This window comes from Myxine glutinosa, chromosome 1 (assembly GCF_964187855.1).
Source record: "Myxine glutinosa chromosome 1, kmMyxGlut1.1, whole genome shotgun sequence".
Lineage (NCBI taxonomy): Eukaryota > Metazoa > Chordata > Myxini > Myxiniformes > Myxinidae > Myxine > Myxine glutinosa.
In genome coordinates this window covers 218,030,730-218,046,668 of record NC_136261.1, presented here as the reverse complement: position 1 = coordinate 218,046,668, position 15,939 = coordinate 218,030,730, and the positions used below count along the sequence as shown (strand labels likewise).

General features: G+C 42.9%; 1 protein-coding gene across 6 annotated transcripts in view; it reads left to right on the top strand.

Moving 5' to 3' along the window:
- MSMO1 (methylsterol monooxygenase 1) overlaps window positions 1–13,313 on the top strand; it is a 53,597-nt gene extending 40,284 nt beyond the window's left edge. For 4 of the 6 annotated variants that reach the window (XM_078783638.1, XM_068126827.2, XM_078783641.1 and 1 more), the window contains exons 3-7: window positions 62–172; window positions 4,426–4,574; window positions 9,784–9,910; window positions 10,006–10,160; window positions 11,739–13,313. In XM_078783638.1, the coding sequence (XP_078639764.1) occupies window positions 62–172; window positions 4,426–4,574; window positions 9,784–9,910; window positions 10,006–10,160; window positions 11,739–11,937 (741 nt within the window). In that variant the 3' untranslated portion in view covers window positions 11,938–13,313. The remainder of the gene's footprint in view (window positions 1–61; window positions 173–4,425; window positions 4,575–9,783; window positions 9,911–10,005; window positions 10,161–11,738) is intronic. The other 2 variants (XR_013624371.1, XR_013624372.1) reach the window with 2 other exon arrangements.
- Window positions 13,314–15,939: the final 2,626 nt, after the last annotated feature.

The following is a 15,939-nucleotide window of genomic DNA, read 5'->3' as shown; positions in this document are numbered from 1 at the left end:
TTGTAGGGAAAACTGTTTAAAGTAAAAAACTGATTTTTATTGTTATTATTTTGCTTTGCAGATAGCTACATGGGGGTCTCTCCTGGTTCATGAAGTTGCATACTTCACCATCTGTCTTCCTGGATTCCTTGCTCAGTTTATTCCTGCCTTGCGCAAATACAAGATTCAATCGGTATGATTTTTTTCTTTCACTCCTGCCCTTACTGGTTTGATGCAAGTTATTATTATTATTTTTCATTAAACAATTGTATTTTTTTTCATTAATATTTGATTTTTTTATTGCAATTTTGGGCATGTTTGTGCATATATCGAAGTCTCGTCATAAGTTCAAGCTATCCTCACAATGGTGACTGGGTGTACCAAGGTGTTTGATACTGATTGGCTACTAGGTTTATGACGTTGCAGATAAGGACAAGTATGGGTACAAGTGCATGGCACCACTTGGCTCATCCCTTGCATGCTCGCCTATGGAGAGCTCGAAAGTCTCCTGAGCACAATTACAATTTGCATATATACAACGAAGCAAAGGCTTCCAGTACAATTAATCGTTGAGGTTGCCTGACAGGGCACTGGATCGAGTTGAGTTGAGAATCTTCGAATATATCTAGTCGTAGAAAAACTGGTGGACAAATACCAGGTAACAGTAGCAGCTTTGCAAGAAATAAAACTGGTTTGGCAACGCACTTTGTTAAGTAGCTGAGAGTATTGTGCTATAATAGATGGTCATCCAACACTTGACCCAGGACAACCGATGAGGAGTAGCCACAGAACACCAACAAACATTCGGAGATATCATCATATGATTTGTGTTGTGATGGTAGAAGACTTCAATTCCTGCAGAGCATTGATAGAGAATGAGGATGATCGATAAGAGCTTTTTTGGGGAGGGGGGAAGGGTGAAGGTGAAGGTGAGGGAGAGGGGTGGGACGTGCATAGGGATAATTAGCATTAATGTTTAACTTCTAATCTGGTGTGTGGGTGTATCTCGGCATAAGGAAGAACGCTATTGAAAATTGGGTCGCCACATCAAAATCCAAGATGGCCGCCACCATATATATATGTCTGAACCTTGTGAGCGAAATATCTTGAAAAATAAACGAACTACTAACTTCTAATCTGGTGTGTGGGTGTATCTACGCATAAGGGAGAAAGCTATTGAAAATTGGGTCACCGCGTCATAATCCAAGATGGCCGCCTTGCGTCTTCCACTTTGTCAACTCACATCACTTCACCGATGGGGGACCTAGGCGTAACGCTTGTTTCGAGTCTAATGGGCAGGAAGAAGAAAAAAAATCCATCCAGTGGTAGAATATTAGAGCTTAGTATTATATGGAACGCTCTGGGGTGAATGAATAAATGCATTTTATTATTATTACTCTTCTTCAAAGCCATCCCCTCCTTTTCTTCTTTAGATATATATATATATATATATATATATATATATATATATATACAGTCACGTGAAAAAGTAAGTACACCCCATGTAAACTTGACTTTTTCAACATATTTCAACATACAGCTATTTGATCTTCATTTCAACAATATTGACAGATAAAGGTGATATAATACAACAAATGTCATGAAACATTTACATTTTGTAGTCCATTGTATAATTTAAATAAACATAAATGCAAATTTCTCATGTGGAAAAACTAAGTACACCCTTGGCTCTAATAGGTGGTATTGCCCCCTTTTGCAGAAACAACCTCAAGTAGACGTTTCTTATAACTGTCTACCAGTCTCTGACATCGACTGGGATAAATTTTTGCCCACTCCTCCATGCAGAATTATTTCAGCTGTGTGATGTTTGAGGGGTTTCTTGCATGCAAAGCTCGTTTCAAATCCCCTCACAACATCTCGATGGGATTTAGATCCGGGCTTTGACTTGACCATTCCAGAACCCTCCATTTCTTTCTTTTCAGCCATTCCTTGGTGGATTTACTGGTATGTTTAGGGTCATTGTCATGTTGCAAGGTCCACCTTCGGTTGAGCTTCAACTTTCCGACAGATGGCCTCACATTATCCTCAAGCACCCTCTGGTACAATGAAGAATTCATAGTGGATTATATGATGGTGAGATGCCCAGGCCCTGATGCAGCAAAGCTGCCCCTAACCATAATATTTCCTCCACCATGCTTTACAGTTGGTATCAGGTTCTTGTTGTCAAATGCTGTCTTTGGTTTTCGCCAAACATGTCTTCTGGTACTGTGGCCAAATAGCTCTACCTTTGACTCATCTGTCCAGAGCACATTGTTCCAGAAGTGCTGGTCTTTGCCTAGGTGTTCATTGGCAAACTTTAGTCTTGCCCTGATGTTCTTTCTGGACAGCAAAGGTTTCCTCCTGGCACACCTCCCATGTAGATCAAATTTGTGCAGCCTCTTTCTAATGGTAGACTCATGCACTTTGACATCAACAGTGGCAAGAGCTACCTGTAGGTCCCGTGATGACATTCTGGGGTTCTTAGAGACTTCTTTCAGCATCTTGCGGTCTGCTCTCAGGTTGAACTCGCTGGGGCGGCCTGGCCTGAACAAGTTGGCAGTTGTTTGGAATCTTCTGCACTTGTAGATGATCTTCCGGACAGTCAAATGATTGATTTCAAATTGTTTGGAGATCTTTTTAAATCCCTTCCCAGACTCGTAGGCATCTATAACCTTCTTTCTGAAGGCCTCAGAGAGCTCTTTTGATCTCGGCATCGTGACGCCGCACACTTCAACAACAAAGAGCAAACCAAACTAAATGTCTGAGGTTCAAATAAGACAGGTTCCTCCAAGATCCTCTCTAACGATGTTCTAATCATTTGCACCTGTGCTGGTGCACCTGATTCTAATTTTAGGTATTTGAAGTGGTGATAAATGTAGGGGTGTACTTACTTTTTCCACATGCGAAATTTGCATTTATGTTTATTTAAATTATACAATGGACTTGTACAATGGACCGTTTCCCGGTGTGTACCCCGATTTAGAATAGGTACACCGTATCCCTGCGTGTCGTAAGAAGCGACTGAGGGTTGGCTTCAGGAAGGGCATCCGGCCATAAAAACATTGCCTCAAACAGGGAACCATGATTGTCATGGGGCCCGCAAGGCTAACCCCCGCTCCAGCGGGGAAAATGGTCTTAAAACGATCATTCATTTTCATTCAATGGACTACAAAATGTAAATGTTTTATATTTGTTATATTATACTGTATCACCTTTATCTATCAATATTGTTGAAATGAAGATCAAATAGCTGTATGTTGAAATATGTTGAAAAAGTCAAAACTTTACATGGGGTGTTTTTACGTGCTCCTCCCCGACCCCATGGTCACGGTGTACCTCCGAGCCCCGAGAGGAGTCATGGCAGAAAAATGTGTCATTCTGTATGTCAAAGATCAATGGAGAAGCCACCCCAATTGTTATTCACAAACAAATATTGTATTAAGATCACACAAGAATAACAGTACAACAATAATAGTAATCAAAAGTACAATCAATATGTCCTATGATGGTACCATCAGTTTTGTAATATATAACTCACTGTGCTCCAAATGAGTGAAACAAGAACATCCCCAATGTCTCTTATTCCCGGCTTCAAGCCAAAGTTGATTCGCTCCAGCGATCGCCAGAACGATGTCCAATCGAGACCAGAATCCCGTTCGGATGGCAAGAACAGTCTCGCTGCCAAAGCGGGGCAAAGGCGCCTTCAAGGGGACTGGGAAATCCAAAGGTGCCCTCCAGGCGACTGAGAGATCACACCCTCGGGTATGGACGTTCCACGGCTCCAAATCGGTGACACGCAGACTTTCCACTCAAAAGCCACGTCACACACACACACCCCAGATCGACGTCTGAATGCGGTGAAAATGGTCGAAACGAGACGAAACCGTGAGCGAAGCGCAAGTCCTGCACGAGTCAAAATGGCCGACGGCTCGGTCTCGTGGCGCAACGGCACGACGAGGATTCTCTCCTGAATCGATCGCAAAACCTGACACGCAGGTTAATCTGTCACAGCGATAACCACTCTGTCGCAGGAATCCCTTTCCTGGGAAACCCGAAAGTTCGCTAGTGACTGTTGTTCGCCAACGTTCGCTCCAGACCGCAAATAGCTCAGCTCCTTCTTGTCCGACTCACTCGCTCTGCCTTCTTTTTCTCCTCCTCTTCGTCGTCCGGTTCCGGTTTCATGTAAACTAACTTTTTCACCTTTTGAAAACAGTTCATAAACGATAAACCTTTTGACAACAATAATAGTACATGGAATTGACAATGTTTCCAGTGGATGAAAACCACCACAACGAAAGTGGCGAATCCGTAAGTGTACTTACTTTTTCACGTGACTGTATATATATATATATATTGTTGTTGTTTTTTTTCATTACTGTATCCCAATTTTCAATCTTTATTCTTCCACAACCTCCCCACCCCCATTTTGTACCTTTATCCTCCCAGTCAAAGACAGAGACCTGGCAAGGCCAGTGGCATTGTTTACAGCTTCTGTTATTCAGTCACTTCTTTGTACAACTCCCCATGATTGCCTGCACCTACCACGGCGCAGAGTTACTGGGCCTGAACTACAGTTGGGAGACCATGCCCAATTGGTGCTGTACCCTAAATATTGCTTTGCACAAAGTTACACCACACCATACTGTTATAAGAATGTACATTAAACAATATGTATATATGTATATTGTACACACACACACACACACACACACACACACACACACACACACACACACACACACACACACACACACACACAGTAAACCCTTAAATGTCACGGGGGTTATGTTCCTGGAAAATGCCATGATATTCAAAACCGCGAAAGTTAAAACCAAGGGCCTATGGGGAGAAAGGGGGGTTTGCTTCCTGAGCTTCGAGAAAATGCATGGGAAGGTGGGTGGCAGCCAAAAATGAACATCACAATTGAAACTAGAGCAGCACTCAGGAGAGCACATACATCCCTCCACCAGGCTGAATAGTTTACGTTTTGTATCCCGCTGATAGGCCTGATCTGGATCCGGACCAGAACCAAAATCGAATTGGCTTGTTCTTTTCACCTAATCAACTCATGCAGCTAGTTTTGTCATAATCTGTCCGCAACTTTTTGAAATATCGTCCGATATATTGTTGTTGGTTCCATTTCTTTCTCAATGTTGAAGAATCACTTAAAAATTCAAATATGATCGTATCCGGATTGGGATCTTCAACAAATTGGGATCGTCGAATCTATTCTTCTTTGTCACACACCCAACCAGCCCACCAAGTTTCGTCTGAATCAGTCCATAACTTTTTGGGCTATTGTGTTATACAGGGTGAGTCAAAAGTAGCGCCCGATTTCTGTATATATATATATATATATATATATATATATATATATATATATATATATATATATATATATATATATATATATATATATATATACATACATACACCTATATATATATTTCTGTCAGTTGATTGTTTGTTTGCCATTTGTATTACAGTGTACAAGAAGGTAGAAATAAATGAATGAGATGTTTATCTAACCATTTATTCGGGGGAAAATTCACCAGAACAGAAAGCCGAAAAAACAGAAATCGGGCGCTACTTTTGACTCACCCTGTATATAGTGTTTAGCCCTATCTCTCAATTGTGGAGAATCACTTTAAAAAAAAATTATTTGAACCAGATTTGGAATCTGATCTTCACCAAAATTGAATGATTTTTTTTTTCTTGTCAAATACACACTCTGTCCACCAAGTTATGGACGGATTCGGACTAAACTTTTTGCTATATATCGTTTTTGGCACCATCTCTCAATGGTGAGAATCATTCTGAAAATTCTCGTATCCGGATCTGGATCTTAACCAAAATCGAGCAAATTTGTCCTTGTCACACACCCAACATGTTCACCAAATTTCATCCGAATGTGTCCACAACCTTTTGAGATATCGTGTTTGCAGACAGACAGACAGACAGCCACAGGGGTGAAAACATAACTTCCGTCCACCTTCGGTGGTGCAGGTAATAAACATTGAGTGAAAAGCTTGTTTCGAGTCTAATAGCCAGGAAGAAAAATTATATATTGTAAGTCGGACCATGTGTTTGCATTAAATTATATAAAATTTTTAAAATCTCCCAAAAATTCTGTAAAAAGCCAGTAAATTCTATATTGGCTTTACGCTGAAGTCTCCTGCTGCATTGAAGCAGATAAAGTGTGGCCCCTCCCTTCTGTAATGCCTAATTCCCCCACCAATCCTGTCCTATTAATCACTTAAATCGTTTTATTTTGTTTTCTGTTGAGGTGTTTCTTTTATAAATAGTTCTGCAGCTCTGTAAACCAGCAAATAAGTAAAATAAAATGATCACTTTTTTGCATTGTTTTAACGCTTCGGCACCATTATTAATGGTGCATGAGAAATCGCAAAAGGCTCGTGGTGCAAGATAACAGTTTTATTTATATATATATATATATATATATATATATATATATATATATATATATATATATATATATATATATTGTTACGGTCCGCGGTTAAGGATGTTGTTTGCCGAGCGAAGGCACCGCGACCTAACAGTTTTCCCCGATTCACCCAGACGTTGGCCGTATCGCGCCACAGCTATTCAATATGGAAACCTCTAAAGCGACCGAATGTAAAGAGGAAGAAGAAGACGTGCGGAGGAATAACAGGTTTTATTAATTATTTTCACAAGCCAAAGCAAAGAGAGCAGTTGGTTATATACAGAAAATGGAAGGAGCGGGCACACAGTGAAATCTTTAGCTTACCTATACAAGCTTAATTAATAAACCCCAGGACAACGTTAAAGATAGACGGACGATCACACTTACACGGGGAAATGCAGGCAGGAATGAATGGCTTGGAGATGGGTGGCTTTTCGAGGCAAGGAAGGTTCAGCGGGTACTGGGCACGGTCGGGCCAGAAGGCACCGCCGTCAAGAAGCCGAGCTTTGGTCCCAAACTGCACGGGCGAAGTTCCTTTCTCTGTACTGCTGCCTCGTGCGCTCCTTGCGTTGCTCCGGTCCGCTTTTCCTGCAGCGCGGCACGTTTCACGGCGGCTCGGTCACACCTGCTCGTCTCCAGCGCATCTCCTGGACCCATCTCCGTCAAAGCTCATCTCAGATCTCTTTGGGGAGCGTCCCGCGGCGGGTTATATAGGCCCCGTCCTTCACCCTTTTCGAACCTTCCCCAAACGTTCTCTCTCCGCCCTCTCAAGCCAAACCCCTTGTTCTGGGTTGGATGAGCGGGGCCGACTTACTCCTCCCCTCTATGACGAGGTGGAGACCCGCCTTTCTTCTTCGGCGTTACCTCGTGCGTAATGGAGTCAAATGCAGCACAGTGGACGGCAGATGGAAATGCAGCAAAGTGCCTAAAGAGGCAATTGCAGAAAAGTGGCGAACCTGGCACTTGGAAGCTGCCATGGGGCGTCAGAGGGCCTACTCTTATTTAATTCGGTGCAATGAAGAGTCAAACTAGTGGGAAACACATCCTTAGCCTACACAGAGAATAAGGGACTAACTATTTAAAAGGATATATCGTGTCCTGTGTGTAGGTTTATGGAATTAACTAAGAGGACGAGCTGCGACCATTCTTTACATTACGAGGGTCAGTTACACACAACAAAACCATACTTTTCACATTCGTTACACTTTCTCAAAATTGTTACACTTCTCAAATCCGTTACACTTCTCAAATCCGTTACAATATATATATATATATATATATATATATATATATATATATATATATATATATATATATATATATATAAATATATATATAAATATATATATATATATATATATAAATATATATATATATATAAATATATATATATATATAAATATATAAATATATATATAAATATATATATAAATATATAAATATATATAAATATATATAAATATATATATATATATATATATAAATATATATATATATATATATATATATATATATATATATATATATATATATATATATATATATATTGTTGCGGATCTAGGGTTCGTCGACGTACTAAGGGGGGGTTAAGCCCTGCTCCCCCTCGAACTCCGATTCCACGAGGCCGCCACCCACACTACACTCGGGGTGGATGGATTGCTAAGCAATTCCAGCCGCCGAGCCCGCAGCTACGCGTAGAAGGGTTAACGGTCATGACCCGTGTACCTTCGACACACGCAGCTGTGAGAACGGGGACTGAACCTCACACGAGTCACGCTGGTATTAGACACCCGAGCGGTTGTGCGTCGCGTAACTCGTGCCGTTAACACTATTGAACCCAATCGAGTGGTTTTAATTCAGGCAATGCTAGGCCAATGTTGAAAGGACGATGACGGCCAGGTAGGAAACAAACCACAGGATTTATTACAATCTACAGTATTCATAGAAAAGGGACACAGCGAAGAATCTTAACGGCCTTACCTACGTTCCCAGACAAGGGCCCTCAGATTCGTTCGGGGAAGGGGAGGAAGAGGGGCATGCGCACAAAGCGCGGCCGCTTGGTGCAGTTTGCCTGGACGGGCTCGTTGGACGGATACCCCCAAGGATTGCTCCAACCCGGGACACCACAGCCGGAGATGTTTGCGGCAGGGGCGTTGATCACGGATGTGCACGTAGCAGGAATCCGAGGAGCGTATCTCAGGGTCAGCGAGGTAGAGCGCACGTGGCAGAGAGAGCGTCTATATGCAGGGAGTCCAGGCAGAAAGAGAGTCGGGGCAGAGCGAGTTCAGAGTGCCTGCAAGAGAGCGCCAGCCAGCATCTGCAAGAGAGAGAGAGAGAGAGCGGGGGTTCGGGCCGGGCTTTATAGCCCCCTGACCCCCCCCCCAACTCGAACGTTCCATTGGCCGCCTGGGGTCACGTGTCGTGACAGCCCCTTATTGGTCACCCTCGGCCACTCCCTTCAGCTCCCATTGGCTGCAACTTATTTGCCACTCCCTCTAGCTCCCATTGGCTGTTCGCTGCTCACCGGCCACGCCCTCCAGCTCCTCCCTCGGGCCGGCAAGGCCTGGCCTAGGCCCATGACAGGGCATTTTAGGCTGCAATGAGGCCTACCATTATCCTGCCTGCCTCAATGCATACTAACACTGGGAAGGAGACTGTACTTCACATTTAATAAGAAATAACTAACTAAGTGAGGCTACATGTTGTGGTGGAACTAACTATGGGCGGGGGGGGGGGGGGGGGTTGCGTTTATTTACAAAACCACAACAATATATATATATATCTTAGCTCAAAAACTGTGATTGGTTGAAATTAAGCCCTGTGATAACTAAATCAGGATGTAGAGTTTGCCCGCGATTGATCAAAACTGAGATATTGAAATCCACGATATTTAAGGGTTTATTGTTTGTATTTTTGATCATTCCTCTTCAAAACAATTTTTTTTTCTCTAAAAGAAATATATAATTATTCGTTAATTTATTGGTATGTTAAAATAATTTATATCATTTGTTGTCTAAATAGTTTGTTTGTACGCCAAAGTTGCACCCCATATTTTTTTGTAATGCTGACGAATTAGAGTTTTTGCCTGTTTGCTGCAGGTTAGATGAATTATTGAGAAATGGGAATTATTGGAATTACTATTGAATTATTATTATTGAGAAATGAAAGAAAAGGATTAGGAAAGAAGTGAATAAAAAGATGGCTGAATGAAAGATCCTCCTGTTTATGTGCTGTACATTAGTATAAGTGGATCACTTGGAGGTGATCATGATAGTTGTAACAAAACTGTTGTGGAATGTTGTTTTCACCAGATTGCAATCTGTCATGAATCTGAATTGAATACAATGGTGTTTCAGGTGGGTACTGTTAGCACAATGTGCTGGCTGTGCAGTTGTTGAGGACACGTGGCATTACTTTCTCCATCGCCTCCTCCACCACCCTCGTTTGTATCGACACGTTCACAAAATACACCATCACTACACGGTAATTGTGCTTGCTTTCTTCGTTACATACAAACCGTATAACTACTGTTTCACATGAACCATTGCTACATTATCATGTGTTTGTGTTATGTGCAGGCTCCATTTGGCTTGCAGGCAGAATATGCACATCCAGTGGAGACGATCACCCTTGGATTTGGATTTTTCTTGGGTCTACTGCTGTTTGCCTCTCATATGGCACTGCTGTGGGCTTGGGTACTCTGCCGCCTTGTGGAAACTATCGACGTGCACAGGCACGGCACATCAACACCTCACAATACAGCATTCCAGCAATTGTAAACCATAACGTTTTTGTTAATCATCCAAAATATTTATTTGTGAAAGGATTTTATTAATCAGTTGGTTAAGCTCTGCAATCAGGCTTTAAAAAATCTATTCTTCCTTCCTGTATTCCAATGCAAAATGATGGTCCTGATGGCTAATTCAGGTTGGGCCCAGGCGTGCAAACATTCTTCATGTTGCATCACACAAGTTTCTTGTGGCTGTGCATGCATATTTTGTCATACCCATCAATGCTTTTGGTTGCTGAACAAAAGGGCCATTTATATGATAGATATGTGGATGGGGTTACATTTGGGGAGAGGATTGGGAGTGGTTATGAAGAAACATAAGAAGGGTAGTATATTGTGGGGGGGATGAGGATGAGTTGAAGTCACACTCTACATTACGTGGAATTTCCATGGGTCCTTGCCATTATGCTGTCCGAGTACATTCCTGTCAGATTTAATTCGCTTACAACAGCCCGATGTAACTGGGTTATCTGCTAGTTTGGATATGTATTATAATATATACAGGGTAAATTAGAATAATGTATATAAACACTTTGAGATGTTTTTCCTCAACTCAAATGTGAGTTCATAATTTTCGTTGTCGATTGGCAAATGCTGTGATGCGACGACGTCATGATTGCAAACCCAAAAGGACCTATATCGGTGCAAAGATGCCAAAGTCAAATGCTATAACTAAGAAGATGAAAAGTGAAGCTACCGACTCGTTTTGTCCTTATTGGGGTTGTTTTTTATTTCTTTTTTTGTATACATAGGCGAGACTCGTGGAAGAGCTAGCACACTGAACGGATCTGGACATAGACAAAAAGAGGACGTGAAACGCACATACATGAAGGAAAAACTGGAAAAATAGGAGGGATTTGGGTGGTGTTAACGAGAGTAGAAACTATAATGGTTTTGGATCTGATATGCGATTGAACATTGAAGTTGATGTGTTTTTTTTTGTTGGTTTTTTTTGTATACAAGATCGAGGCTCGTATAAGAGCTAACATTAATCACACACAAAAAAAAAAACGTGCACAAAACATACAAGAAAGGGAGTGGGAGACAAGATGGGGAGAGAGAGGGAAGCACACAAGTACAACAGCAAATAACAGGGACATCGGGAGATCTGTGGGAGGGAGAGGGCTTGGGGGGAGGAGGCATGGGAAGGGGTGGGGTGGGTGTGGGTGGGAGAGGTATAAAACAAATGGACACTGCTAGGACTTTCAGGAAAGAAGCCGGTATTTCAAAAAAAGTGGATCTGGGGTGAATTAACAGGGGTAAAAAAAAAGATCAAGGTTTTGGGTGGGGGAAGATAAGAGATTAAGGTTTTGGATGGGATAAGAGATGGGGATAAGAGATGAGTGTTTTTAGTCTTTCTATTGATATTCTGATGAAATGTGCTACATCATCAAATACTCCACACAATAGTTTTTATTTTTTGTATTAGCTTATTGAATATCTCTTCTGCCTTTTACCTTGCACACTCATGGTCCTGTACCTTCTCGTCCTGATGACAATTTCTTTATTTTCTTCCTGCAGTGGCTATGATTGGCCGTGGAACCCTCTACACCTGCTGCCGGGTTACGCGGGTTCCCGCTATCATGACTTTCACCATGAAAACTTTGTGGGGAATTATTCCTCCACATTCATATGGTGGGACTGGCTTTTTGGTACTGATGGGGCTTATCGTGAAAAGCAGAAGCTCATCCAGAAAGGAATGAACAAAAAGTGCAAATGAATGAAAGGCAAAGTGCGGTTTATATTTGGAATTTAAGACCCAAGTGAAAGAAGTATGTATACAGTGCATTCAGAAAGTATTCAGACCCCTTCACTTTTTTCACATTTTGTTATGTTGCAGCCTTATGCTGAAATCGTTTAAATTCATTTTCTTCCCTCATCAATCTACACTCAATACCCCATAATGACAATGAGAAAACAGGATTTTAGAAAGTTTTGCAAATTTATTAAAAAGAAAAAACTGAAATATCACATTTACATAAGTATTCATACCCTTTGCTATGACACTTGAAATTTAGCTCAGGTGCCTCCCATTTCTCTTGATCACCTTTGAGATGTTTCTACACCTTGATTGGAGTCCACCTGTGGTAAATTCAATTGATTGGACATGATTTGGAAAGGCACACACCTGTATGTATAAGGTCTCACAGCTGACAATGCATATCAGAGCAAAAACCAAGCCATGAGGTCGAAGGAACTGCCTGCAGAGCTCGGAGACAGGATTGTGTCGAGGCACAGATCTGGGGAAGCCTACAAAAAAATTTATACTGCATTGAAGGTTCCCAAGAGCGCAGTGGCCTCCATTATTCTTAAATGGAAGAAGTTTGGAACAACCAGGACTCTTCCTAGAGCTGGCCGCCCGGCCAAACTGAGCAATCGGGGGAGAAGGTTCTTGGTAAGAGAGGTGACCAAGAACCCGATGGTCACTCTGGCTGAGCTCCAGAGATCCTGTGTGGAGATGGGACAAACTTCCAGAAGGACAACCATCACTGCAACACTCCACCGATCTGGGCTTTCTGGCAGAGTGGCCAGACGGAAGCCAAACAGTTCAATCTTGGTTTCATCAGACCACAGAATCTTGTTTCTCACAGTCTGAGAATCGTTCAGGTGCTTTTTTGCAAACTTCAAGCGGGCTTTCATGTGTCTTTCACTGAGGAGAGGCTTCCGTCTGGCCACTCTGCCATAAAGCCCAGATCGGTTTCCTGACGAGAGCCACCATCTGAAGCAACCGAGAGTCGCGCATCATATGGCAATGAGGCCGAGCAAGCCTGACTCGTGACACAATTCAGGTGCATGGTGTTGACTCACCGTTGACAATTATCCCATAATGGGTCTTTCTTAATCACCTCAGAAGAACCAAGACAACCAGAATTCACCCCAAGACCAGGTATCTATAATATAAAAGAAACGATGGTATTCATAGAATACTTACCCTGCGCAGTCAACTTGTTGCGAGCCAACTGTTCTGTTTTTGAACATTTTTTTTTCTTTGATCCAATATGGCTGCCAGACCACGTGGCCGATGACATCATAAATTTATGTTCTCTAATATCTTTGTTGCATAGATCATGCTCAATAAATTTCAAACTGATCAGACGAAGCGTTGTCCCTGTCGAATTATGACTTCGTAATTATGGCACCAATGACGTCATCGTTAACAACACCTATTCCCCATGTGGAGTGCTTTACAATAAGCCATGTTTCAATTTTTTCCATGCAGCGGTTTTGGAGATATAGAGGTGCAACATTTTTCGGTTTTTCCAAGATGGCGCCTGTACCACATAACCGATGACGTCATGATTATGATTAAAATATTGTAAAGGAGGAGGCGCTCCTATGGTGAAAATTTCGTGTCCATCAGACCAACAGTTGCTGAAATTTTTAAAATAATGATTGGATAAGTGTTGTATTTGTCGAATTATGACGTCATAACAAAGGCACCAATGACATCATTAACATATCTTATTCCCCCATGGGGAGTAGTTGCAAATGAGTCAGTTCTCAATTTTTTCCATGGAGTGGTTTCAGAGATATGGAGGTGCGAAGTTTTTCCAAGATGGCGCCTGTACCACGTGACCGATGACGTCATAATAATCATTAAAATATTTCTCAGGAGGAGGCTGTTTTTTGCAATATATATATTATATTGTTACGGATACGGAGTACGGCTCTTCCCTCTTAGCAAGGGGTGGTTAGTCCCTTGTCTTGTTAAGCTGACCGTCTCCGCTCCTGGCACTTGTAACGCTATCCCGTGGGATGGAACGGATCAGGGTTATGGGTCCAGTGTTTATCCCGAATACCTTTATCCGTCCCTCCGCAGACTAGGGAGACAAGTACCGCTCGAACCCCGGTTTGGATAGTCTAGTTGCCGAGCGGTTTTTAGCAACCCGAAGTTCGAGTCATTAGCCTTCACTAAACCCGATCCTGAACGTTGGCCGAATCGTGCCACGTACACTCAATATTGAAACCACTAAAGCGACCGAACGAGAATGAAGAAGAAGAAGAATTACAGAGGAATAACAGGATTTATTAATTATTTACACAAGCCAAAGCAAAGAGAGCAGTCAAGGTTATATACAGAAAATGGAAGGAGCAGGAGACAGTGAAATCATTAGCTTACCTATACAAGCTTAATTAATAAACCCCAGGACATCGTGGAAGACGGACGAACATTCACACTTACACGGGGAAATGATGGCAGGAACGAATGGCTTTGAGAGGCAAGGAAGGTTCAGCGGCGCCTGGGCACGGTCGGGCCGGAAGGCACCGCCGTCAAGAAACCGAGCCGCGGTCGTGCGAACTCCCGCGGTCCCAAACTGCGCGGGCGAAGTTCCTTTGTCCGCACTGCTGCTTCGCGCGCTCCTTGCGTTGCCTCGGTCCGTTTCTCCTGCAGCGCGGCACGTGTCACGGCGGCTTGGTCACACCTGCTCATCTCCTGGACTCAGAACTCATCTCTCCTCTCAGCTCATCTCCTGGACTCAGAACTCATCTCTCCTCTCAGCTCATCTCCTGGACTCAGAACTCATCTCTCCTCTCAGCTCATCTGCCTGGGGAGCGTCCCGCAGCGGGCTATATAGGCCCCGCCCTTGAACCTTTGCGAACCTCCCCCAAGCGTTCTCCCTCCGCCCTCTCAAGCCAAACCCCTCGTTCTGGGTTGGTTGAGCGGGGCCGACTCACTCCTCCCCTCTATGACGAGGTGGAGACCCGCCTTTCTTCTTCGTGGTTACCTTGTGCATAATGGAGTCAAATGCAGCAAAGTGGACGGGAGATGAAAATGCAGCAAAGTGGCTAAAGAGTCAATTGCAGCAAACCTGGCAAACCTGGCACTTGGAAGCTGCCATGGGGCATCGGAGGGACCTACTCTTATTTAATTCGGTGCAATGAAGAGTCAAACTATTGGGAAACACATCCTTAACCTACATAGAATAAGGGACTAACTATTTAAAAGGATATATGGTGTCCTGTGTGTAGGTTTATGGAATTAACTAAGAGGACGAGCTTCGACCTTTCTTTACATTACGGAGGGTGACAGTTACACACAACAAAACCATAATTCTCACATTCTTTACACTTTCTCAAATTTGTAACAATATATATATATATATATATATATATATATATATATATATATATATATATATATACATATTGTTACGGGACCGCAGCGAGGATGTTGTTTGCCGAGCGGATGGCCGCCGTGCCCGAACAGTTACCCCGACTAACCCGATTCCTGAACGTTGGCCAAATCGCGCCACAGATATTCAATAGGGAAAAAAAGGTGACACGGATGTGAAGAAGAAGAAGGAGACAAAAAGGTTTGAAATACGATTATTATTTATTACTATTTACAGGATTGAAAGAAACCAAGGAAGAAGGAAAGATAAGAAAATAGAGCAGAAAGGGGGACGGACCAGAAAGACAGTGAAAATACTAGCTTAACTAAACAGGCTTAACTAACCCAGGGACAAGACAAACAGAACAAACTCACGTACACGAATGAAGAAATTGCAGGCAGGAATGACAGGAGGTGGGTGGCTGGAGGGGGAGGAAGGCACGGAGCTGGCTGGAGCTTGATCCCGCACGGGACGTCGGGCTGGACCTCGACGGCCGCCGATGCCACCGATCCTGTCGTGTGCGCGGGGTAACGGGTCGGAGCTGATTGGTGGAGCCAACGCTGCTGGTGGGGGGTCTGGCATGACGGGTTCTCTCTCAGGACGTTCCT